At 36.4% G+C, this 24,863-nt stretch overlaps 1 protein-coding gene across 1 annotated transcript in view; it reads right to left on the bottom strand.

Moving 5' to 3' along the window:
• Window positions 1-495: 495 nt before the first annotated feature.
• The window catches only part of HSD17B4 (hydroxysteroid (17-beta) dehydrogenase 4), a 45,432-nt gene continuing 21,064 nt past the window's right edge, over window positions 496-24,863 (bottom strand). Inside the window, exons 11-21 of the mRNA XM_009867816.1 lie at window positions 24,610-24,716; window positions 23,715-23,948; window positions 23,212-23,263; window positions 21,797-21,868; window positions 20,215-20,318; window positions 17,917-17,982; window positions 6,176-6,245; window positions 5,351-5,457; window positions 4,971-5,057; window positions 2,594-2,677; window positions 496-651 (exon numbers count right to left, since the gene is read on the bottom strand). Coding sequence (XP_009866118.1) covers window positions 496-651; window positions 2,594-2,677; window positions 4,971-5,057; window positions 5,351-5,457; window positions 6,176-6,245; window positions 17,917-17,982; window positions 20,215-20,318; window positions 21,797-21,868; window positions 23,212-23,263; window positions 23,715-23,948; window positions 24,610-24,716 — 1,139 coding nt within the window. The remainder of the gene's footprint in view (window positions 652-2,593; window positions 2,678-4,970; window positions 5,058-5,350; window positions 5,458-6,175; window positions 6,246-17,916; window positions 17,983-20,214; window positions 20,319-21,796; window positions 21,869-23,211; window positions 23,264-23,714; window positions 23,949-24,609; window positions 24,717-24,863) is intronic.

The raw sequence follows: 24,863 nt of genomic DNA on the forward strand, positions 1-24,863 counted from the left end.
CATGATAACCATTTACTGAGAACTGACATTGGCAAGACTTAACAATATTTAAATTCAGTCTATGGGACAAAGCACAATGCAGAAGTAGCCTGACCTATTGTCGTGTTAAGCCTCTCTCTTCAGCTGGCCAAAGGGCAGCCCATCTCATCTGTATCCTCCCCAAAGCTACTCTGATTGGATTCAACCATTGAAGCAGTTTAACTGACAAACTTAAATCCAAGACTTGCATTTTTCCACAAAAGAAAACAAAGGCCTGGAAGTTACAACCGGACCACAGTTTATCCCTTTGGAAAAAACCTTACATTCCCCTCATCAACCATTTAGGATGCCTCAGCAAAAAACACCTAATAATTCTAAAGACAATGAACTATATCCAGTTAAAAATATTAGACTGCTTTTTGCAAAAATACATGTCCTCGGAAACTGAGCATGGAAGAATTTAAGAAGAGACGGTTTTTGCGAAAGTAGTTGCTCCCATCAGACTATTTCATATACTCATGTAAGACACTTACTCCACTGCATTGCTGTTTCTCCATCTTTAGTGATGTCCCATTGGAACACAGCATTTACCTTCTTTACCAATTCGTTTCCAAACTCTTTTACACGACGACCAATTTCTTCAAACACTAGGTTACTCTGCAGGCCTGTAGTCTTTAAAAAAAGAGTATGAAGAATTTAAAACTGAACCTCTGTTAAAAAGTATTAAATATGTCTATTAGTTCAAGCACTGTGTCTACAAAAGTCTCTACTGCACACTTACAATTGATATTTCTTCTACCACAGATAACCACGTCTAGCAACTGTCAGCATTGAAGAGTGCATTCAAGCAGAAAATACTTCATGGACTCTTCCTTGAGAAATATTTCTTACTTTTGTATCTTACTTTTGTAGTTTTTGTTATATAACACTAAAATTTAAGATGTCTCATAATTAGGTCTCTAAAGGCTTCTAAATTGCCCTTTATTCTTTTTGCAAGATAACCATTGCCACGTTTTCCATGGTGAATGGCATGTTAATTTTCAGAACACAAAAATGTTCCTGAGATTTTACTTGCCATGTTCAAAACATACTGCAATATGAACATAGTCAGGACTCCAGTATAGACAAAATATGGTTATCATTTTAAGAGTAGGTTTAGCTACACTTACATCTTCTACTTTTCCAAATGTATTATTTTGCAAGCCTTTCACTGTCTTTCTTTAACAAATACCTGTACTTGGATAAAATGCTACACTAAGAATCTGCTCCAGAAATGGAGCAAAGAAGCTCCCATAATTTTATTCTACTGTACTTATCCATACACTAGAATGCAATATTCCTCACACTGCTATCGTGTCATACCATTGCTTAAGCCTAACATTTTCTATTATATAAGTGAGTTCCCAATGACATCCAAATCTGTCAGCCTTCAGTCAGTCAGGCTAGTTTCCCCTGGTACATGTCTGCCTCTGACAGCAAACTTCTGCCAAAGAACCTTCATTTCTCAGAGTAAGCTTAAACTAAAAAACCCACAGTTCTGACCATGTTAAACAAATATCTGTATTCCACTAAAGTTCTAATGTTTATATGTTTGAATCGCATATGCAGATTTGGCAGCTGTTCAAATATCACAGGACTAAACACAACCAACGAAAAGTATCAGGTTCCAAGCTTTACGAGTGTCATTATCTCAGTGCTTCATAAGCTTCAGTGCATTAATGTTTCATCCTTTGTAAGCAGTAAACAACGAGGAAAAAAAGATATAGTTTATTAAGGCAATATAGTGTTGCAACTGTGCCTTTTAGAGCACATTGAGAACCCAGGACATTCACAGAATCACAGAATGTTAGGGACTGGAAGGCACCTTGAAAGATCATCTAGTCCAATCCCCCCGCCGGAGCAGGAACACCTTCTCACAGGAACACATTCTCAGCATTGTGTGTGTAATTCTGTCTTCTGTGGCAAAGCCTATATGCAAAGTTTAATGTATGCAGAGGATATAAAGTGCATATACTGTTAGGCCTAACCACATGCACAAATAGCTGTCAGAGCTTTCTTTCAAAAGGATCCAGTGACAAAACTGTTCTTTTCTACAAATACACTATCTCATTTTTATTTTTTCTGTTCTTCTAATGTCTTCCTGGCACTCCTTCCCTGGTTTTTTGAAAAAAAAAAAAGGGGAAAGAAAGGCCACACATTGAGTTTGATCTTCAGCATCTACAAAATAAAAACAAAATGCTCTTTTTATAGGCGGAGCCCCAAATGATAGGGACTAATTTCAATGTTAAATGATGCAAGTGGTCAAAACTTGTGGCCCTCAGTGGTGCAGGACTCACTTGTCTTTTAACATATAGTGTGATGCTTATCCTTAAAGGTTCAACTTGCATCAAGCACTTCAAACTTCATCAGCCACACTGTATCTTAAAATATCTGTATTTTTACCCTCAAATAGATTCACGAATATCTGCATCTTAAACAACAAATGTGTTCATATCTCTGAACTCAAAGACTCATCTAACTACTGCAAATAAGCAACCTAAGTATTCTTGCCATGTTTTTCACAAAAATCAAGCTTAACTATGTAGCTTTGCAAGTTGTTTTTCCCTACCTTCACAGGCTCCCGAGGAGAAAGCTTATCCAAGCCTGGTACTATATCCACGTAGCCACCCGCAATAGCAACTTCTCCAGTCTCTTTGACCTGTGGTGGGAGAAGGAATTACATTGAAGAGGTAACATATTCGCAAAAAGTCCCAACAGAAGGGTGGCCAAGGAGTCTTCCTTACATATGAAAATCAGAGATGAAGAAAAGATAACATAAAGGTTTCAGAGCAGAACTCTGGAACTTCCAGAAGAAAAAAAACACACCACATGTCGTAGTCTTGGGGCAAGACTGCTTTGCAAACAGCTCTTCAAACAAAATAACATATTTTGTATAATTTCTCAGTAAGCAAATAGTTGCTTTTTTTTCTGTTTGCAAAATGGTAGAAAAAACTTCTTTGTCTGAAAAATTACTTCCAGTGTTATAAGTTACAGTTAATGTTGCTTCATATATAGTTCTGAGACAGTTTCACTATACCCGGGTGCCTTACACTGCAACTTGCACTAAAACGAATTTTTAAGCATTGTAAACCCAGAAAGATTACAACAATAAAGATGAAAAATACCTGAACTACCTTTTTTTTTGGCATTGTCTCTTTAAGGGTTTGACAAAGTATTCTGACTTATGGCAGCACACAGGCGATGGCAAAATGATTCACTGATAATGCATATAGAGCGTTATATGATAAATAGCCAGAGCAGAGAAATATCCAGTATCACAGCCTAGCTTACTGCACAGTGAAATTACTGGAGAAAGACTACATATCAACAATTATTCAAATCATGCCCAAGAGCTTATCATCTATTGCCACTACACCTCAGACAATGCTGAAAATGGATTTAAATCAGCGTATCAGTTACATGTCTACGTTTAGTTTGATTTAACCAGAGTTTACTGCAAGTATAAAGATGGCTTAACCTCAGATTAATCTAACATGCAGTAAGAAACAGAATTATGCACAATTTTTAACTGTTGAAACAAGGTGTTTCTCTGTAATCCTGTTAAACATTGTAAATTCTCTCTGAAATAAGTATCTTCACACTTGTGGGGAAAAAAACCCTGTAGCAAAATCCTCCCGAACTCTACATATTAGCAACGACTAAACCAAGCATAATAACAAATCCACCCTTTAAACACAACACAACATCCCACTCTTTACAAATTCCAAAGGGCTTGGAAGCATATAATGAATTCTGTTAACTTACACTGTACATGCTAACCCTCAAAAGTAAGTATTTGAAGTCTAGAAATCCTGTCAGGACTGGGTGGTGCTACCTTCTAACTATAAATACAATAATCTCCAAAGCTCATTTGAGACACCTTGTTTACCACTTGTAACCAGAGATGCAGAGTTTGGACACAGCGGCCTTGATGTTCTTTTCATTCTGAAATTCTATAGCAGCTAACACTAATCAGGTCTGCAAAACAAATTTACCTCTTTCAGTCAACGTCCATTCCACAAAGCTGTATTCCTGTGTCCTTTGAACGACCCTTCATATCGGATTTTGCCTACCTAATCCTCACTGCAGATGCAACTATCCCTGCTGCTGCACTCACTAATCAACATCTGGCTACATTTTTACAGAGCAGGGTCTGCGAAACTTTGGTCAGCCAAAGCAACGTAAATTGCCTCCACATAAGCCAACACATACAGAGAAATAACAGTAACGACTAACAGTCTAAGTGACAGTGTCATAGGATGCTACAACAGTAGTGATGAAAATTTACTTTCCACCTCTACATGGAGTACTTTACCCTTAGTTTCCAGTATGCATCCTACCAAGTGTAGGAGATTATTACAGGATACCCATATAAAATGCTAACAGCAATGCCAACGAAAACAGAATAATGTAAAAAATTATTTTATAAAAGTGTAAAGTCTGTTTTATTACAGCTACCAATTCCAATGAAACTTCCATTTTTAAGTAAATTGTTCTGCGTAGACGCAACTTAACTCAATTTAAGCTACATTTGTAGTTTACCTGCATAAACTGTCATGAGTCAAAACAAACAAATGTTAAAAAAAAGTTTACAAATGTTAAATGTTAAAAAAGATGCATACACACGGTTATGAAAAGTACATATGCTGACCTGAGAATCACTGCTTTTTGCTCCTCCACAGTGACAGAGAAAATGCAATAACAATGAGATGAGTTCTCATATTATTTAATATAAGAAGTATATTAAAATCCTACGAGTATAATGGTATTTTTATTGGAATCTTAGTGACACCACAAAATAAGTAAGATATTCATTCTATTAACTTTATTTCTTTACAAAATCTTCTTCAATGGTGTGCTAGATGAACCACTTTTTTTGCTCCCCCTCATATTCTTAATCTTTTAACCAACACAGCTTTTTCTAAAGGCCACAACGATGAGTGTGTTCTGACCTTGGTCTGAAAATGAATTCTATTTCCTTCCTTCCACATTTCTGTTTGTAAAGTTTGCCCCGGGAAGACTGGCTTTGCAAAGCGAACCTGAAAAAAAGAGATGGAAGTGTGAACAGACCTGTCACATATACATGCAACACTTAAAAGCATAGGCTCTACTGAAATTAGAAAAAGTAAAGGGAAAAACCAGTCAACTATCGATGCAGAAAGCCTAAACATTTAAGTAAACAAACTAGAGGCATTAAAATGCATGCAGTAATAAATAAAAGTAATTGTGGGAGTTAAGACAGTGCAAAAGCCATTTCCCACCCTAAAGATTTTTTCTGGCAGTAAACCCAGAAAAATCAAGATAATTAACTGCAAAGAATGAAGACACAAACCTTGATCGCCTTGAATCTTTTCACATCATTATTTGCAAACTGCTTCAAAACGTTTCTAGCAGCAAACCCAAAGGTGCAGAGTCCATGAAGTATAGGCTTCTTAAACCCTATTTTGAAAAGTAACATTTTAGCATCCGTAATATTAAGAGTTTGTTCTTTAAAATAGATATTGAAGAAAACAGACCCTTCTTTAGTAATTACATCTCTGCAAGAACCAGTTAATGTAGCCTATGATCTGTTGCTTTGGCATGGAGAATTATATAAATGAACAAGCTACTGTGCTAGCAAGAGGCACAGTTAAGCACTGTTACAGGAAAGAAGTGCTAACAAACTCCCTCTCTCTCATGTTCCTGAGATTTACTGGGAATGAGAACACTCTGGAGAAGCACAAAAAATTTGACAGAGACCAACATAATGTCAAAATTATTTGGGTGGAAAGAATTATCTATCAAGGAATGTATGGAATTCCTTCTGAAGCTTTTGATAGTCAATTGTTTCTGCTTAGGAAACAGAGATTGCAAAGACAGGATAGTGGTGACAAGTAGACGCTAAAAGAAAATATATGATAGCAGAGCGGTTTCTCCACTGTAGATTGGAGGCCAAGCATCATCCCACATTCCTGAGTAAAAGCAGCAACACTTTCAAGTGAAGTGTCACATAGAACTATGAAGACATCTAATGGTGATTCTGGGAACAGCTACAAAAAGCCCACTTTTTTCCAGCTTGCTGGAGACATACAGACTAAGAGAAGAAAAAAAAAGATTAAAAGCACATTTACATCATCTTTTGTCCAAATATTAATATAATAGCTCCCCCTCAGCTCACCTCCAAGAGCAGCAAAACTTGGATCAACATGTAAAGGATTCCAATCTCCACTCAGCCGATACAAGGCAGCCTGCAGAAACAAAGAAAAAGAGGTGGCTAGCTGTACTTGGCAGAAGTAAGCAGGAGTCACTCAAAAACTTATGACAGATTAACAAGCTCATCACAATCTATTTTACCAGTCCTTAGGTAACATACTCTACAACAATGCAAGTAAAACAGAAATTAAATGTTGTTGTGCAGACAAACTGCCAAAGCTCCAGGAAAACGTGCCAAGAACTGCGTGTGATCTTCGTACATGAGAAAATAATACAACTGCGTAACGGGATGCAGAAACAACCAACTCTACTGACATACAGATCCAGCGTCACCAAAAATCTGTCAACAGTGAAGTAACACATTTTCTAGAATTTGTCCATACGTTCTGTAACTTGAAGTGAAATTTTAAAGTCTTCTCCCATGATAAATTCATTCACGACTTAAAAAACCCGTACACTACCATGCTTTTTCAACTTTTGATTCATCTTACTGAGATGAGAAATATCATTCCCTTTAAAAAGTAACATGACTAATTGTGATGCAATTCTCTCCTAGGTAGCTGCTCCCAATATTAAAGAAAACCCAAAACTCTAAAGTAACCTGCTAAGCTTTCTAGAAGACTCCATGTTAAATGTTCTCCTTCACTACTAAATAGAAACACAGGTTTAGTTTATTGTATATACTGTGAATGTGAATAAACCTGAGACATTATGAAGAATATTACTGCTGTACTTCAGTTTTCTTTCTCCCTGTGGCCTTAACATTTTTATTATAAAATCTTGTATTTGCTGTATGTGTATACAGTGGCCAGCAGTTCATAACATGAGAGGCGTGACAAGCTAACCTGTGCATCCTTCCGGACTAAAAACTTCCTCCCTGGTCATCAGATTCCAGTGAAATCCAGCGACTAAATGTGGAGTACTCTCTAGCATGACACTCCCAAAAGTACAGAGAAAATCAATATATTATGTTAATTAACATAAAAGCGAAGATTTCAAGAATTTGGTAGTTTTATATGATGGCATACAAAAATTGAACATGAACTTATTTGAAAAGAGCTTTTAAACTGAAAATAGATTTTATTTTAATTAGGCATGTTTATTGGAACTCCTGATCACTAAACTTTTTCTCCAAACATTTTAGACTGCAATTGTAAAAAATATATCCAAATGAGAGTAAACTGTACTAAATTTTGTTAAGAGGAAAAAAGCTAATAGATTTCTTGAAGGGAAGAAAAGAAGAAAGAAAGACTCTCCAGAGGAATTATTTTCTGGTACATGTCAAGCACTGTCTCTTCTATTAAATCTGAAGCAAAGGAGTCTTAACTGAAGAGATTCTCTCCTATTTGTCCTGGTAGGCTTCCTCAGCACAGTAAGCCTTTTGAGTCTGAGTTATAGTGGAACGTAGAAGGCTTTTGTGCCTTGTGAGAGTTGGATAAACGAGCTGAAAACAGCAAGAAGAAAATCCTACACTACACTATAGCTTAAGCACACAATCTTAAAAAGGCAATTACTAAGCTAATACTTCTCTATAGCTGCTTACATTGTTGTTTAGTCTTTTTGAAACACTTCTCCTTCTAAAAACAAAGATATATCAGTAAGACAGTATCACTGGATCTGAAATTTCTAACTCTGATTGCACTTTTGCTCAAAACATTTATATAATATAACTTTTTTTTTTATTATCTTCTAATTGACCCTATAAATTCTTAGGAAAAACAGTAAATGCTGGAAATTACATGCTAATGTAAGACTACAGTTCAGATGGTCCAAGTTTGATCCTCCAAAAGGGACAAAAGAGAGGGCAAATACATCGCTGAAAGCAAAGATAACCTGAAATTAAGCTTATAGCATTGCCAAGTTGAAGAAGAAATAGGCAAGACACTTCAATTTGTCAGAAGAATAAAGTCAAAATCTCTTGGAGGCAATATCCTCCAGTGCAAAGACTCCCCAGCCATCAATTTACAAGCCAAATCAAATTCAAAGGAGTAAGACAAATGATCCTACACCACAGAGGCCATTCAATAGAGGCCCAATGACTGTGTAGTGAAACATGCAGTGCTGGGTGAGGGTGGAAAAGGAAAAGCAAACTGCGATGACGTAAATACTTACACTCTACTGCTGGAGTGAAGTGATGAGTGGGAAGAGACAACTGGAAATGAGCTAAGAATTACCATCCACGGAGAGCACCTCTTCACTTACTGTTCTCTCTTATTCCAATTTTTAGTCCTTAGAACTAACAGTGCCAGCAGCTCCCACTTGCACACGTAAAAAACCCACAGCAGCAGGGGTTCAGAGAAGAAGAATGTGCACATGCTGCTCGTCTGACTTGCCATGTCTTCACTTGTGCCCCATCTTCCCCTGAGTAGTTGTTAAAACACTGCTGAAAGGTAGAGATGAGCAGCTCTGATGTACCACCAGCTCCTTTGCTAAGAGCTGTCTAAAGCCTTAATGCCACCAATATCAAAGTTATAACACTATGAAAGAGACTTTCAGTGAGGAATAGACTCTCAGTTTCTTTAAAAAATGTATTAAGAACTGACAATTTAAAGAGCGTTGCTCTTGACAGAAATCTACAAAGTGTTGTATCACCCTTAATTGCTGAAGTTTTCTTTAAAGGGACTCTAAAATCTAACAGCAAATTGCCACTCCTAAGAAATAGAAAATAAAAACTGCCAGATGTAAAATAATTAAATGATTAGATTACTTCTAAACTATTTTTAAAATCTAAGGCCTCACTTTCATGTTGCCATAAATTTGAATTTTTAACAAAAGCTGTCAGGAGACTATTTTCAAGAAGCAGCTGTTGTAATAAATTTTAACTCAAGCTAAGTAATATTTGGCTGTACTACTAGAATAGTCTATTTATGTACAACAAAGACAAACTTCTGCTTTAAGCTTAAATCTCAGCTTACACCTAGCTACACAGCTGTTGCTTACTAAAGCTGTAATAAGAATTAGCCATTTACTTGGGGTCAAAATAAGCACTACTTGAGAGCTAATACTTCTATACCAAACACTTCTCAAAATTACTGTAGTAAAGATACTTATGCTCCACTAACAAAATAAATGTAGCCTTTAGAAAATAATTAGGTTCAGAGATTTAAATGTGAGTGATGTATTTAACGGAAAGCCTGAAGCATAAACATATGAGATGATATTTTTCTTTCTATACCTTTGACAACGAGGGTGACACTGGTCACAGCTAGAAAACTGAACTGAATAACATAGTTACGAAGCAGATTATTTCAGACTCTCTGCAGCCCAGTCAGATCTGCCAACAAACTTCATTCACCACAGTCTTTGGTATTACTTTACTATATAAATTCCATTCCACGTGAGAACAGAATTCTATTAAAGTCTTGTTGGCTCTACTTTCTATATTCCTCGAATTATAACACTTCCTGAAGTCCTGAGTGATAGCATTAAAAACATAAAAATAAAAAAGCGCAAAACAAACAAACAAAAAAACCCAGAAAAAGTGATGCATCCTTGGAAGATGACAAGACTCAACTGATGTGGGGCATTAGACTGAAGTCAGCCATAATATGGTTAGATTGTTCTCCAATTAATAACACAAACTGTCAAGTCTCATTTCCTAACAATTTAGGAGTTCTGCCAGACCACAAAAGAAAAGGCGATATCCAACCTGTCTATGCCAATTTTTCAGTCTTGCCTGCAGACTGCAATAAAGGTCAGTAGCAAAGCTGATGAAAAAGGAAGAAAACTATCCATGTATTTTCCATTCCAGCTTGGAAGAAAAAGAGCTCTGCCCAAAATCTTATCTTACCAAGTATATGCGTATATACGTATACAAGTAGATATGTGTGTGTACATGTATGGATGTATGTACATTTACATTACTTAAAGCTTATTTAAGTAAAAGCAAGCAGCCAAGCAATCTCATGATGAAAATGCAGCTGTGACTCTCATCTATACATTTTAATGAGCTCTGATTTACATTAAGAACAATGAATGTTTCCAGTTAAACTGGCAGTGCTGATGCTTCAAGGGCTCAAATTTAGAATAGTACTTAGTTTTAAGTATGGTAAATTACTTAAGAGGCTGCTCTTTGACTTTCTGATATCCTCATTTGCTGTATTTTCCTTTCTAATCATTTATCTCTATGGGGGTAAGGAGACATATCAGGAAAGAACAACCAACATACAGAAGGATACAAGGGTTTATTTGTTCTTCCAGATAACTGTTTTCCTCAGAGGAGGTGTATGTGGAAAAGAGACATTTTAAGTTGCTCATCATAGTTTCCAATGCTCAAATATATTTTGTGGAAATCTGGATTACACATGACTGTGTATTTTAAGAAGGCAGTAATTAAGAAATACAAGTGTAGTTTCCTGAACTACCTTAAGTTTGCAATCGTGTTCTTAGTGGTCTGGACTATTCAAACACCACCTTATTCCCTACATACCTTAGACTAAAACGTTTTAATGAACACCTTCATATACACAGCTATAAACAGGAATAGGTATAAAATGGCACCACAACTCTTCTTCCTCACCTCACATTATTCATGTCTTTATTGTTTATTTCACAGTATGCTAGGGATTGGAAGGGACCTCAAAAGATCATCTAGTCCAACCCCCCTGCCAGAGCAGGATCACCTAGATGATGTTACACAGGAAGGCGTCCAGGTGGGTTTTGAATGTCTCCAGAGAAGGAGATCCCACACCCTCCCTGGGCAGCCTGTGCCAGGGCTCTGTCATCCTCACTGAGAAGAAGTTTCTTCTCAAATTTAAGTGGAACCTCTTGTGTTCCAGCTTGATTCCATTACCCCTTGTCCTGTCATTGTTTGCCACCGAGAAGAGCCTGGCTCCATCTTCCTGACACTCCCCCTTTATATATTTATAAACACTAATAAGGTCACCCCTTAGTCTGCTCTTCTCCAAGATAAAGAGACCCAGCTCCTTCAGCCTTTCCTCATAAGGGAGATGTTCCACTCCCTTCAGCATCTCTGTGGCTCTGTGCTGGACTCTCTCCAGCAGTTCCCTGTCTCTCTTGAGCTGGGCCCAGAACTGGACACAAGATTCCAGATCGGGGCCTCACCAGGGCAGAGTAGAAGGGCAGGAGGACCTCTCTCGACCTACTAGCTACTCCCCTTCTAATACACCCCAGGATGCCATTGGCCTTCTTGACCACGAGGGCACAGTACTGGCTCATGGTCATCCTGCTGTCCACCAGAACCCCCAGGTCCCTTTCCCCTACATTGCTGTCTAACAGGTCATTCCCCAACCTATACTGGAACCTGGGGTTGTTCCTGCCCAGATGTAGGACCCTACACTTTCCCTTGTTGTTCATTGCTACCATAAATTATATACATCATGTTTATATTCTGTTACAGGCTTCTCAGAGCATTACCTATTCTTCAGTAGCATGGCAAATGGACAAGAAGCCTTTCCTTTAACAGTGGTGCTTTTAATCAAAAAGAACAAATCACTTCAGTTTGAGGAACTTCAGATAAATAACAAATTTTATATCCTTGACTAAGACATGCATAGATAATGCAAGGAAACAAATTCTCGCTAATGAAGAGCATCTTGTGAAAATGAAATGACTACCTGGCTAGTACCTTTTCTTCTTTTATCAGTTTACCACACAAAATTCTAGTATAATCCAAGACCTCAATTATTTTTCAGAACTGTCATGATGAGAAAATTATATTCTGATCTTCTCAACAGGAATAAACACGGGGGAAGGGAGTGGGTGTTTATATAAATTCTTCATAACATATAACAAACTTTTACAGTAATTAGTACTACAAATGCTCACTCACTATACAATTTCAAGGGTTCTGAAAGTATCATCTCTGCATTCTGAAATCTCTAGACAAATTAGGAAAACAATATCAAATTCCTGCAATGGCTTCACATCCCTTTGTTTTGCATTATCATTTGTCTTTAAGCACTTTTTTTGGCATGCTCTCCATATTGGTAAACCTACTGAAGCACTTCATTTTCTCTATCATGAAACAAATTATTTATGCTACAAATAAAAGAAAAACACCTTAGGCTCTCTGGAGGCTCTCGCATGCTATTCTCTGAAGTTAATTTAAATTTACATGTTTCCAGGCAATGTTGTACTACAATCTTTAGAGAGTAGGACATAAAAAAAAAATATATTGTCCTGTAACAACATCTTCCAAATCCATGCACGTTTTCATCATCTTCTTTCTTACATGACTTCATTGCTTATTAAAAAAATGAGCTTAACTCAAAACACTCACCTTCCTGTAACTGTTCTCTTTTAATCTGTTTAAAGTAGGCGTACAATCTCGCCAAGGAAACAAACAAAAGCTGGAAACAATTCTTTCCGCATAATGTTAATGATTACTGATTCTATCTACACGTATGTTCTCTAAAAACACATAGAAATATTTACATATATTTACAATGAAAACACAACTGAAAACTGTAGAATAAAAGATGATTTACACAGGCAAGTATCCACAGCCCAATCAGACTGTAGCTTGCAAGGGTGTTACCACACCACAGTCAATGTAAAGCATTGACTTATGTTCTGAGCTGGTTGACAACCACAAGAAGATTTCACAGTAGGTTTTAGTTAATAACTCATTAGGGTGTTAAATGTCCCCTATGTGCTTCTTTCCTTCCAAGGTGTCTTTTTAATAAGTTTTTATTGCAGTGTCCACTTTTTTACAACAAACTAAATTTGTGCATAGCTGTCTTCACAATTATTTCCTTAGTTACACTAAGTTTTTAGTTACACCAAGAACTACATTTTTGAGCTAAATATGACATAGTGAAAAACTAAACTGGGGTAGCTAGAGGACAGTAGGATGAGCAAGAGCAATGCAGGACTAAGACCGACTCAGGAAGGAAGGACACTCCTGTAGTCTTAGTCAGAGGATGCTGATGATGCTACTTGAAACATGGCAGGTGCCAATTATTTCGTTCTCTTTCAGAGAAAACAGAATTGTACTTTAGAAAGCAGTCAAACCACTAGAAAACAGCAATTTCTTCACACTCTGTCAGTCAATGCTTGATCTATACCTGTAATAGAACACAGTACATAGCTTGTATTTCTCTAAACATCTCTGAATGTGCAAGGAATCCTTATATTCTCTAATTTATCTTTTTTTTTTAATGCTGCTTTTTTTGTATGCTCAAAAATCAGCATTGGATGTTATATGTCACTCCTTTAAATGCTCTCTCTACAACTAAAATGTCTCAAACATTCATAAACACCCTTACTTTATAGACTGTAAATTACAAGACAGAAGAAAGGTCATAATTGTCAGCAGTAGAAACAAATTCCAGCTCTCCGATTAAACGTTTGCAGGCCTAATTCTGCAAAATGCATTGCATTTCCAAAGTACACTGTAGAAACTCAGAACAGAGCTTCTATGAATTTCAGTTTCAGCCTATGATGCACAGACACCCTCTTGCCAGTTCCATTCCCAAATTTCACCTTCCAAATTCCACCACCTCATGTTCTCCTACCAGTGCCTGATTAAGAAGCACCCAAGTTTCGGTACTTTGAGATATCTGGGTAACAGCTGCCCACAGACCATAACAATTTTACTGACAAAGAAAAAAAATCCATTGTCAAAGAAATCAGTCACCAATCACGAGATCCTTTTCCTCTCAGAACACAACCTCTTGCAGCAAATAATATATTAAAACTACTTCCTGCACTGTATCAGCTCACGCCTCAAGCCCTCTCCTTGCCTGTGAAAGGAGTTCTTGAAGAAGAGGGAACAAACACACCACTTATGACTGCATGACTGAAAACTATAAACAACTGCATACAAAGGACATTAAGGCTAAAAACAAAGAAAGCTTTATTTGAATTTTTAGGACTCTGCAACATTTTAAACACTGTAGTAGTTTTCCAAATGAAAGCAACCTAAAAATTACACGATATGAAAAAGCTGTTCCTGCAACAGACCAGTATCAGTCTCAGTTTCATTAGCTCTAACAAGGAATTTAGAAATTCTTGAAAGCATGGACAGACAATTTTTCTGACCTTGGAAGCCACAGATCGTAAGTACTGTGCTTGCAATACCCAAGCTGCATGTAAAACTAGCTCTGGCAGAAATTCACATGCGATAGCTTACAGGACACAGCTTTGCAGAGACTTATAGGGGGCACAGCTGGTCCCAAAGCACGGCTGGCCAAGACACCATGTTTTGCAAAATCTTAGGTAAGTAACAAATACAGAGTCAGAATTTAAAGTAAGAGGATGTTTTACTGAAAGATATGATACTGTTGTAAGCAAAGCAAATGTTTCAACCAGCTACCACGTCTTAACATTATTAGACATTTTACTGAAATACATAGATATTAACAAAAACTTGGAAGGCCTCCAAACTCCAGGTCACAGCTTTAGTTTCTTCATATAGGCAAACAAGGCAGGTAGCTTTAAGAAGAAAGTAGGAGGAAACAGCATAGTAAAACTAAAATGTGAAAAAATCCATTTTATGGGCTACTATTGTATTGTTCATTTGTTGACACAATTTCATGTATTTTGAATATTAATTCTGATACTGAAGATAGAGAACAGTTTATTTCTTGGGAGGCAACCTGCACAATATCAGAATGTCATCAGTTTTTCCACAACCAAGCAAGTTAAAAAAAAACACAGAAAGCCCCCAAGAAAGTGAGACTACATATTTGTTTCCTTCCTCAGAAGTGACTTGCATCACTTGGACATCATGCACTTCAAATATCCACTGCAGCTTATTTTATATGCTATCAGAAAATGACTTCCCAAGAAATCAACCATTTGGGAAGGGAGTGAAAAGAAAATTCTACAGAGACAAGACTCTCCAGAGACACAGGTCACTCACTCCCTGTGATTCTAAATGGCATTAGGAACCATTTAGCAAAATCAGTTTGATGGATTAAGGCCCTGGTTTGAAAACCAGCACAAGAGTTGGTTGGTTATACTTAAGATCTGTAACTACATTAAACATACCCTTAGGGTTGAAATTGAATGATTCATTTCTTGCTGAACAGCTAATAGTCAAACTTCTTCATCTTCTGTCAAAAGGCCTATTTTATTCAAAAGATTTATGGCAGTATGTATAGTAAAGCATAGCTCAGGTTACAGGGAGAGAACGAGCTAGAAAAATACCAATGCACATGAACACTTCTACAGAGCAAGATGGAAAAAACGTCACCTAGTTCTTTGCGGAAAAAAATCATGAAAACACAGAAGAAATATTTTACGTTTTTCTTCAGCAGGTTGCATATTTTTAGCCTGAAAGCCTTTTAGAAGGTCACATATTTCTAAATTTTTCTTATCCATTTTTCAGCTCTGAACAGCTCACACCATGGTACTGCAACTCACTCATAAGCACTAGTTGGTGTTTAAAGAACTTCTCAGGAACGTGTACAGATTTGAAAGGGATAAACATTTATCATACTACTTGCTATTAGTCTTTGATACCACTATTCAAAAGGACTGGTTTGTTCTCTCCATGGTCACTGACATAAAACACGCATTTTTCAAGGAAGTGTAGGTGACTGTACCCCTCTTTCTGCTAAACACATGGTGAAGGGCAAAAATAGTGACAAGAAAACTTGGAACAGAGGACTAATAACCGAGTAGCACTTCCTCATGTCTGAGAAAATAAAAAAAAAAAATTCCTCTTGGAAAAAAATTAATCCAGTGTAGTTGACTGAGAACTGAACATAACTTTCAAGACAACCACAGTCATTGACTTCAGTGAATGACAGGAGTCATTGCTGTAAACATTTTTAAAACATGTATGACCGTATTAGGAAGTTTACTACATGATCATACCATGAAAACTTAAAGGAGAAAAATCTCAACTATGAAGAGCAATTTAGCCACATAATTGTGGTAACACAAAAACTGAGTGACGAATGTCTCAACTATTGCTGGAAATTAATATAGTTCAAGTTGAATCAAATGCCATCTGCAAACTGACTCAGTCTGTCTCATACTCTACACTAATTCAACAGCTGAATGGCAAGAGTAATTTCTGCCAACACTTGTTGCATTTAAACACTAATAAAAAAAAATTCAGAAACTTTGATATAATTTGTGTGCCAGCTTCCATTTTCAAAGAGGATTTTAGGCACTTACGTGTCATTCCACAGACACATAAATGTAAAATCCGGATAACGTTTTACCAAGCTGTCCTTCATATGAAAGTCTGTATTACTGTCTATAAAGTTCCCAAGTTCTACACATTCCTCCTCCTGTGCAAAGGCATCATCACTTAAACACAGATGCTCTGAATAATTTGGCAGATAAGCCTTTTTGTGATTTTCAAAGACCATGCTGGCTGTTGCTTCTGCAAGATCTAATCAGAGAGGAATTCTCTTTGTATTTCTACCTGTCAGAGAAGATGTTAGAATTAAAATAAAAAACTTTGGTGGCTTCTCTCTGCCACTTCCTTTATTTCCAAAAATCAATTTTATAGTAGTCACGTTTCCCAACTTCTGCACTGTAGGGTCACCACCATTTTCTTTTATCTCACGAAATTAGCATTTTAGACACAATTCCAGATAGAGGAGTTTAAAGCTCAGAAATTAAGATTACCATGTGGACAAGGGGATCATAAATATCATCTGAAAATCAATGGACTCAGAATCCATTCTAATGTAAACACACACTGGAGAATCCAACTTTCGGTTCTAAGATTCAAATACTTTTAACCACTGGGCCATTGAGGTTGCTGTGATTTATCTAATGAAGTGCCAGCTGCTGGAGAGTACCTTCCACTACATTTAACCACCTTTCAGGAACAAAGTACTCTCTCATAATTCCTTGCTCCTTGCTCATCTTGCCAACTTTTGATGAAGCTCGTTAAGAAGAATTAAACATCTTCACCTCCTAGTCCAATGCTGTGAATTTTAGGATGCAGCACGTACACCAGTGACAGAAAGAGAAACGCTGATCTAAGCTCTCTTTCCTGGTTTAAATGGATAAGGCTAACTTGGACTTCAAGCACATGAATCAGATGGATAAGACTTAAGTTTAATTACTCCAGTATAATCAGAGGCTAAGTAGGCCTCATAGTTAGCATAGTTCATCTGACGCTCAACATTTTAATTGCATCTCCAAAAGCTACAGCCTCTTGCTATGACAAAGTTGCTTTTAAAAATACTCAGTGTCTTATTATTGGTAGCTTCAGACATTCCTGTCATATTTGTCTGTCACCCGTGAATGTTTATCTTCAGAGGAGGATATACTCATTTACTCAGTCTTTTGCCTACTGAAAGTAGATGCCTGTGAACCACTGGAACCATGGATAAAGTGAAACATATCTGGACAGACACATTTCAGTATTTCAGGTTTCCCTGACTACTGCTCCTACAGAAATTTAACTTTTTCAAAACTATGAACTCTAAACACTATTTCTTTGTGTTTTCTCGCACCATTGCTGCAAATTAAATAGTCTGAACATCTTTTTTTTAAAACTACAGGATAATACAAGTGTTCCTTTCCTCTTTCTGTGTAGAATTTTAAAATAATTAATTATAAAATTGCATCAGCCTTATGAAAAGAATATTTAAGATAATACACATCATAATCTAGCACAAGTTTTATCTTCCTGTTATACATAGACACACGTATAGACATATACACACACAAAACCCATATATAAATATTTGAGGTGTATCAGAAAATTTGAACTATTAGTTTCTGCAAACAAAACAAATATTTCCACACCTAGACACTACAAAACTTTACCTGATCAGGTGTTGTAACATCAGATATTATAGCATCAGGAGGTCTCTTGGGTGGATTCACTGTTACCTAAAGTAAAACAGTAGAATTAATATTTGTTTTATCCATACCCATGCAAGAGTACATCAGGCAAGACAAAGAACATCATAATTCAAAACTACTGAAGTAGCTGTAATTCTTTTCCCCCTCTCCTACCTGGATTTTCAAAACAAACAAAAAAAGCCCAAACAAAAAGAAAGTGGAACAAGCTCTAAAATGAAAAGAAGCAACCTGACTCTCACGTGTAGTAATTATATTCCATCTTTGTGTAAGCTCTTAATCAAAGAAAAGAGAAATCAAAATAAGTTGAGTGTAACAGCAAAGGCTCTTCCTTGCTTATCAACAGCAGAGCAACACCACTTCCTAGCCAGAAGATTTTATAACATCATTCCTATTCAGATAACCATAAGGAACCTACACATTAACTAGCTTGGTAACAAGGACACTACCTAATAGACTTTCAAAACAGGAACTGGTTGACAGTTTATTTGGTTTAAAGAAGATCAACCCAACCTACCAAGAAATTAAGATGGTAAAACTAGCCAATATACGCACGATTAAGGAAACAGCTCTGCCAGTAAGGCAAGAAAACCCCAGCCTAAGAGGAGAGATATAACTTACACAATATGTTGCTCATCATAGATCCCAACCTGGAAATTTTTTCTCCTTAGTTTGCAGATACAATAAATGCATAAACTGATATAAAGATACATTATAAAGTAAGTTTGATCATCCTGGGATTTCTTTCTTGTCACAGAGGAACATAGAAGACTTTTTAATCGGGAAGGTTTGCAAAGATAAAGCAGAAAAGTTTTTTCTTTGAAACTGGCCTCTCGCATGCAGAGGCCTCTGTTGAATTTGCCATTGTTGTGTTGACTTAACTAGACTACATCTTGTTTTCTTCTGTCACAAGTATGTCTGGTGCCCGAGATAGGTATTTTTTATATTTTAAAATGTAAAATCATTTGTATAGCATTCTCATACTTCAATGAATAGAACACAGAAGCTGCAGTTGCTTGAAGTGCAATGATTAAGAATGCCAAGGCACTACACAGGACTCCCTGATGCCACCTCTACAGATTAGCATTAAAAATTTGTAAGTTGACACCCAAAAATCACAAAGAACATTTCCTATAGTACTATAGATGTACAAAACCTAGGTATTTCATTAGAAATTTTCAAAAATACTGAGCTTAAGATAGCCTCAGTTCAACTGATTGTTTATCAGTGCAGTGCTTCGAGGCTCTAGTTCACAATAACATTCAGTCACAGCTGGCACCACTCTTAAACACACTATTGAAGGAGACAATAGTTGTATGTCAGGTACCCAAGCAGCTACTTCATGCATTTGAACATACACACTATGTGTTCACATGACACTGGTTGTCATTTGCTAGCTCTCTCCCAAAAGGCAGGAGTTCCACTCCCCTGGAAATGAGAAATTCTAAGGCTACTTCTCTCTTTTCCTCTTTATACCTTCCAAACCTCTTTCATGCCAAAACATAGATTTACAAAGAGCTACACCTAGAGATCTCTTCTAGAAATTGCAAGTTCAAACCTAACACCACACATCTGAGTACTCCTCAGCTCTTTACTAAGCTAGTCTTTTTACTAAAGTAACGCCTTGCAATATTAACATATGATCATCGCTACTAGCACAAACTAAACACATGAAAAACACGTTACTAAATTAAACATGAACATTCTGTGTATATATATACACAGAATATAGCACTGCCCAAAGAATATATAGAATATATAGCACTGCCCAAAGTACAACATGCAGCAGATTTTACCACTTTTATGGAATTAGCTGGGTCAGATTACAGCCTACTACACTGTTGACTTCAAAAGACCCTCTTCTAAAATATCTAATACAAATCCTCTAGAGGATGTTCTCTCCACATCATCATTTTATAGCAATTTCAACTTTACTTTCATTTCAGACATAATTTTCTAAGTCCAAGTCCACAGAATTTAGATTCTAAACATCATCCTGAGAATCTCCTATTCTGTTTTTCATTAGCATATTCCATATATGTAATTCCAAATACTTGACTGTCAGAATATCTCATCAGCTGCGCATTTAGCAATTCACTTTTATCTCCAATTGCCAAAATAAAACCACTGTCTTCCCGAGTTTGTATCACCACACTGTTCATATGCTAGTTTACCCTTCCTAGTTGATACAACAAACATTATTTTTGCAGTGCTGGCAGATGTTTTAGTGCAGTTTTTAAATATGAACATGGTTGAATTTACCGTGGCCTTTTCTGATGTTCGTTTTCCACCAAATCCTCCAGCTCCAACGAAAAACAAAGAAAACTGATTATAACACACTAGGTCCTTTCCACAGTAGGTATTCACTGAAAGGCAATAAAAGAAGAAGGTCATATACTGTCTTTCATCTCATCTTCCAGGTAGCTAGTATGTGCTGTTACAAGAGAAAAGTTGAGCTTCGTACATGACAAAGCATATTTTAACAGCTGAAGGCTTAATGGGTCACACTTCATGTTGAAATGCTGCAAGTTACTTCCTGACTAGCAAAGACTATTGATCTATTTCAATATTATCATGAATTTTATCTATATGAAAGCATTAAAATCAAAAAATAAGCCTTCAAAATGCTGATGATATCTAATATGCTAAAAATATTTGACAACAGAGTGCTGAAGCTAGTATTTATTTCAGCATCTCACACTGCCTTCACAATTTATTTCAATGATAGAGAATCGTGTCATAAATTATGATGTATTAGAAGCTATTAGGAATCCCTAGTGTGTAAAGCACATTAACAGTACCTACAAAAAGTGGTAGTAGTATCTCATATGAGAAGAGCTCCAAAATACACTGTAATTTAAGGTAATCTGTAAGAAATTAAACTTCTTACACTGAATCAAGATTCAGCTGCCTATTTCCAGTTCATGGTTGTCCCACTCCCTTACACCTTAAACCTAAATCTATAGTACTGTTAGCAACGTTCATTTCTGGTTCCAGAAGAAATTTAAAAACCTGTTAAGACTCTGCTCACAAAAAAAGCTTTTGTGTGTTGCAGAAACAGGCAGGCTTAATGTCAGCCCAGTACGGAAGCTAGGATGAGCAAAGAGACAGTAAAGACCTTTTAACAATTTTGTCTGTACACTGAAGGAATAAAAGCTCAGAAATGTTTAGAGATCCACTGCTTACTAAACGACCCCTGCAGTCTTATTTCTGAACAGACCTCGGTATAACTGCACCTAAAGATATCAAAATACTGAAAATTACAACTTATCAATTTCTGGAGACATTCTGATACTTTAACTCAGATAAAAGAGGAAGGAAATAGTTTTGCTTTGTTTAGAAAAGAATAATGTAGGCATGAGAAAAGAATGCAGGACATACTCCTAAAGATGCCTGATTTATGGATGAGTCTACACAACATACACATATGACCAGCCTTTGCAAAAGCATCCCACAAAACACAATCACACATGTACACACACTTGCATTTGCTGAAGAGCGGCAGAATCTAAAATATCTGCCTTCAGACATTACCAGGCATTATTAACAAGTAACTTTGTTCAGTTCGCATAGTGCACTACTCTACCTACGTAGGAAAAAACCAAACCTCCTCTGAAATGTTTTTTCAAAGTGAGTGTTCTTATTTCAGTACGTTAACTGCCCGAGAACAGTAACACGATACATTTATACAGCTACTGCTAATTAGCTCATTTCTCGGCTCTCAGTGAAATTTAATAAGCTAACAGTCTTTACTGTGGAAAGGCTGGCAGTTACTGGTACACCTAGCTTAAAATAGCCTGTCAAATTTTACTTCATCCCCCCAAAAAATTACAAACTTTCTTACCATCTATAAGCAAGACCGCTCCTGATCCTTTGTCGAGAATATCAGCAATGGTTGAAACTGAAGTTAATTGCCCTGTAAGAAAAGAACATGTACATGTTGTAACATTTTGTTCCACAGATCACTCTTCACCATTCTACACTAACAATAATAACGGAAATAATAATCACAGTAATAGTGATTGTAATCACAATTATAATGATTACAAAAGAAGTGTTTTAGAATCTTTGCAAATCTTGTTTTGCAGATGCAAGGAATTTAATTTTTTTAAGTTTTAATTTAACAGAATCTTGCTATAGTTCATGCTATAGTTCATTCAGAGCTGAAGACAAATCACATTTCAGACTGAAAGACATCACTAACTTCCAACCGCTTAAGGATTGTCAAGAGGGCTGAGATAACTACAGTTCTACAGAAAACAACCTCAGCTCAAGATGTGGGCATGTGGGTTTATGTAGTTTGTCTCCAGTGCGACATGTAACAATATATATTTACATATTCCCGTTCGGTCCCCATGTGTTGCCTGATCTAGCTGAGAGGCGTCCCTGCCCATTACAGGGAGGGTGGATTAAATGATCTCTACAGAACCTTCCAGCCTAGGCCATTCTATGATTCTGTGATAATCAGCCATGGAATGGAAGAACAAAAACCTTGAACAAGTCTTGTCAATCCACTAGTACTTACCAGACTGAAATTAATGTAATTTTTAGATATCTCCTTTTGGTTTCAAAAAGAAATTATGCCATTTATCTATATCTTACAAGGTACTGTTTTTTTCTCCTACTCTCTGGAAAAGTGGGGGTTTTTTTAACTTATTAATAAAGAAACCCATATACATACACATATATCCTGAATGACTTCAACACCTCTCAAGTGCTGTAATCAGGGACCATACAGCCATCTGTGATAATGTAGTAACCAGTATTTTTAAGAGTTTTGACAGGAAAAAATGTAATTGTTTTTTAGCCTCCTCATTGAGATGTCCATTCCTCTTTTATGTATATAATTTAAATCTTATCCTTTTAGAGGAACACAGATACAACCAATGCTGAAGAATTTCTAGGTAAACATCCTGGAAGATCTATGATATAATGTTACAGAAGAAAACAAAAAGTTCTGCTATTTAATATCAAATTATATGAGTAATACACCAGCATGTAGTGTATTTGCTTATTACATCAAAGATTAGGCATGAGCTTATCAAATATACTACAGAAAAGCAACACCTAATCCTCAGAACATAGAGTTTCAGAATTCCTTCAATAACACAATAGCTTGTCTCTCTTCTCCCTCACCTCATGTAGAATGAATATGTAAAACTAGAGCTGGAAACAGAGCTTCCCTATTTCTATTTTATAATGTGGCTAAAAGAACCGCTGTCATAGGGAAAAGCAAATCAGCAACACAAAAGGACTGACCTGAGGTTGGTAATGGCTTATACAGTTCCAGATATTGTTCACCATGCAGCATCTATGTAAAGAAAGGCAGTGCTACAACAACAATCAATATATTCTATTGCTTTCTCTCCTCTCAATTGCAAGGAAATTTATAGTTTTTTTCAGAAAGCATTCAGAATAAACAAATAAATAATAATTAAAAAACACCTACAATTTTTTTTTTCATTTTTTCAATTTCATTCCCAACAGGAAATATTTTCAAATAAAGTTTTCAAGTTTTGTAGGTTAATAAAAGCATAATGAAAACAAATAAAAATATAACAAAAAAGTGATCATTCATACCATCTTAGGAAGACATAGGTGATACGAGTGAAGTAAAACGAATAACTTCTAAGGATGTAAGAATGCAAAACAATGAATATCCCTTTGCTAGAGTAAAGGGAACTTACTAATATTACAAACATACTAATTAAAGTCACCTTATATAAACCGCAAACAAAATTGGACACTTAACTCTTCCATACCTTTGCAAGATCAATATTTAGTCCTGGAATAGAAGGAACACCATCAAACATTGAAGTCTGAGCAGGAATTACTCCAAAGCTAGGTAAACAGCAGAACTCTTCATTTCCTTCAAAGAGAAATTTTAGGTGATCTGGATCCTTAGTTGACATTCCCACACCAAGGGCATAGAGTATAGGCTCCAAATGAGTATACTTATACACATTGGTAGCCAATTCCCGGCCAACAATGCTTGCCTGGAAATCAGAAGTCATTATAAAATAAAACTTCTTAATAGTTAACATTGTATTTGCATTTTTTCTATAATTCTCATATTAAATGCTCAGAATTGAGCATCTTCTTTATAGTCCCATTAAGTATTAGTAATAAATATACTATAAAATATTAATGTATTTCTTGCAGTACAAGCAACTGTAATGTAATGCATTATATCTTGCTGTAAGCAATTTACTTTGAGAATAAGCAGCACAACTTCATACAGCTCTGCTCCCAGCAATGCATAAGAATTTTTCTAACACAAACCATGAATGAAACACCACCATACTAAGACTGAAATGAGGAAAAATTATTTGTCTATAGACGAGACACAGCAAAATGACACTGCCCAACAAGGCCCATCCCTTGTCCCTTTTCTGAACAATACTCTAGCTAAAGAGGATTACAGAACTCACGAGCACTTGCACTCTGCATTATTCAGTCTATTTAGCCTTAAGTTTTCTCATCATCAACAAGAAAGACTGAGTGCTCAGGATATTCTGGTTCTTCACTTCACAGTTTAAAACCCACGTTTCTTTTTGCAGACAGCAAGCCAGAGTAGGAGCTGATGAGCAACAGAAGTCTCTCCATTCAAGGTTTTCACCTAAAGTTAGTGTGCATCTGCTAGATAGAAGTACTTGCCGTGTCAAGAGATGCAGAGGCCACTGATCCAGAGCTTGTTGAGTTCATAGTAAGATTCCCTTGAGACTCTATCTGACTTAGAGCATCACTCAACACACTTATGGACTCTAGAGAAAGGAATTGGAAAAAAAAAAAAGAAGTCACCTATAAACAGCCAAAAATGAGATATTCCAGTTAGACAACAAATATGCCACGAAATGAGATATAACCTGGTACTTCTCAATTATTTTTTTAACACAACAAATATATATCTG

This window comes from Apaloderma vittatum, unplaced genomic scaffold (assembly GCF_000703405.1).
Source record: "Apaloderma vittatum isolate BGI_N311 unplaced genomic scaffold, ASM70340v1 scaffold5394, whole genome shotgun sequence".
NCBI lineage: Eukaryota > Metazoa > Chordata > Aves > Trogoniformes > Trogonidae > Apaloderma > Apaloderma vittatum.